Here is a 1137-nt window from a genome sequence, read left to right as displayed (position 1 = left end):
CACATTGTTCCAGACATTTAGTCCTCATGCAGATCAGTCTAGAGCAGATGGATCTGATATTCAAATGTTCATGTAGGTAAATAAATAAATACAGTTCATTTTAATGACCGTAAGCCATAATCTCTGGAAAATGTGTTGCTTGAAGTCATTGTGTTGTTTGTCATCCTCTCATCGGCAGCTGCAGTGTCTCTCAGCTGTATCAGTGCAGTCACTGTGACTCTGACTGACCGAGGTTTTTGTACGACTCTTTATCACTGTGTGAACACAGCTTTACTGTTGATGCTGTGGTAACTCTGACAGTAATAATCTCCTGTATCTTCAGTCTGGACTCCACTGATGGTGAGAGTGAAATCAGTGCCAGATCCACTGCCACTGAATCTAGATGGAGTTCCAGTGTAACGGTTTGATGTCTGATATATGAGAAGTTTAGGAGCTTCTCCAGGTTTCTGTAAATACCAGTGGAAGTAATCACCACCACATACACTACTGCTGGTTTTACAGTTTATTCTGACTTCTTGTCCTTGTGTTGCTGTTATTAATGATGGACTCTGAGTTACAGTGTACTGTCCTCTACACTCTGAAAAAAGAAAATGAATGAAAAACTGTAAATGTTTAATATTTTATACTTCAAATTATGAATAATCTTTGTTAAAATTTTACTGCACAAACCTTGAGTAAACAGTGTGAGAGTCCAGATGAGGATGAGGATGTTGTTCATTGTAGTTGTTGCGTCTTGTGTGATGATGAAGATTGTGTTGTGTTCTGCTCTCAGTCATGAAGTGTTAAACTCACAGCACTATAAACACTCTCAGAGCATCAGGGGCGTGTCTACGTCGTGGGCAGGTGTGGCACCGACCCCCCTTGAAGTCTGGTTGTCCCCCTCCCCCCCTCCACCAGCTATCTTGTGATAGTCTTGTTTTTAGTAAAAGTCTAACTGCATCTGGCAGTGGCGGATCCTCGCATGTGTAGTTCTTTATACTTTATTTTAGGCTATGATCGTATTGACAAATGTTGAGAGTGCATAACGTTACGCGATCAACGAATCTCTCCACTCACAAACGGATTTCCTTCACTCACACAAAACTGGACGTGCGCTTTTAAATATACATTGTTCTTTTATGAATTGGCTCTGCTCTC

The 1137-nt window shown here is 41.0% G+C and overlaps 1 gene segment (V, D, J or C); it reads right to left on the bottom strand.

Annotated features, from left to right (window-relative positions):
• Positions 1 to 251: 251 nt before the first annotated feature.
• LOC107575539 (Ig kappa chain V-III region NG9-like) overlaps positions 252 to 1137 on the bottom strand; it is a 9580-nt gene continuing 8694 nt past the window's right edge. The window contains 1 exon segment of the V gene segment in view: positions 252 to 339. Within this exon segment, the coding sequence occupies positions 252 to 339 (88 nt within the window).

This window comes from Sinocyclocheilus grahami, unplaced genomic scaffold (assembly GCF_001515645.1).
Source record: "Sinocyclocheilus grahami isolate Dianchi unplaced genomic scaffold, SAMN03320097.WGS_v1.1 scaffold2704.1, whole genome shotgun sequence".
NCBI lineage: Eukaryota > Metazoa > Chordata > Actinopteri > Cypriniformes > Cyprinidae > Sinocyclocheilus > Sinocyclocheilus grahami.
The sequence above is the reverse complement of the archived record's forward strand: the minus strand, read 5'-3'. Positions and strand labels throughout refer to the sequence as shown.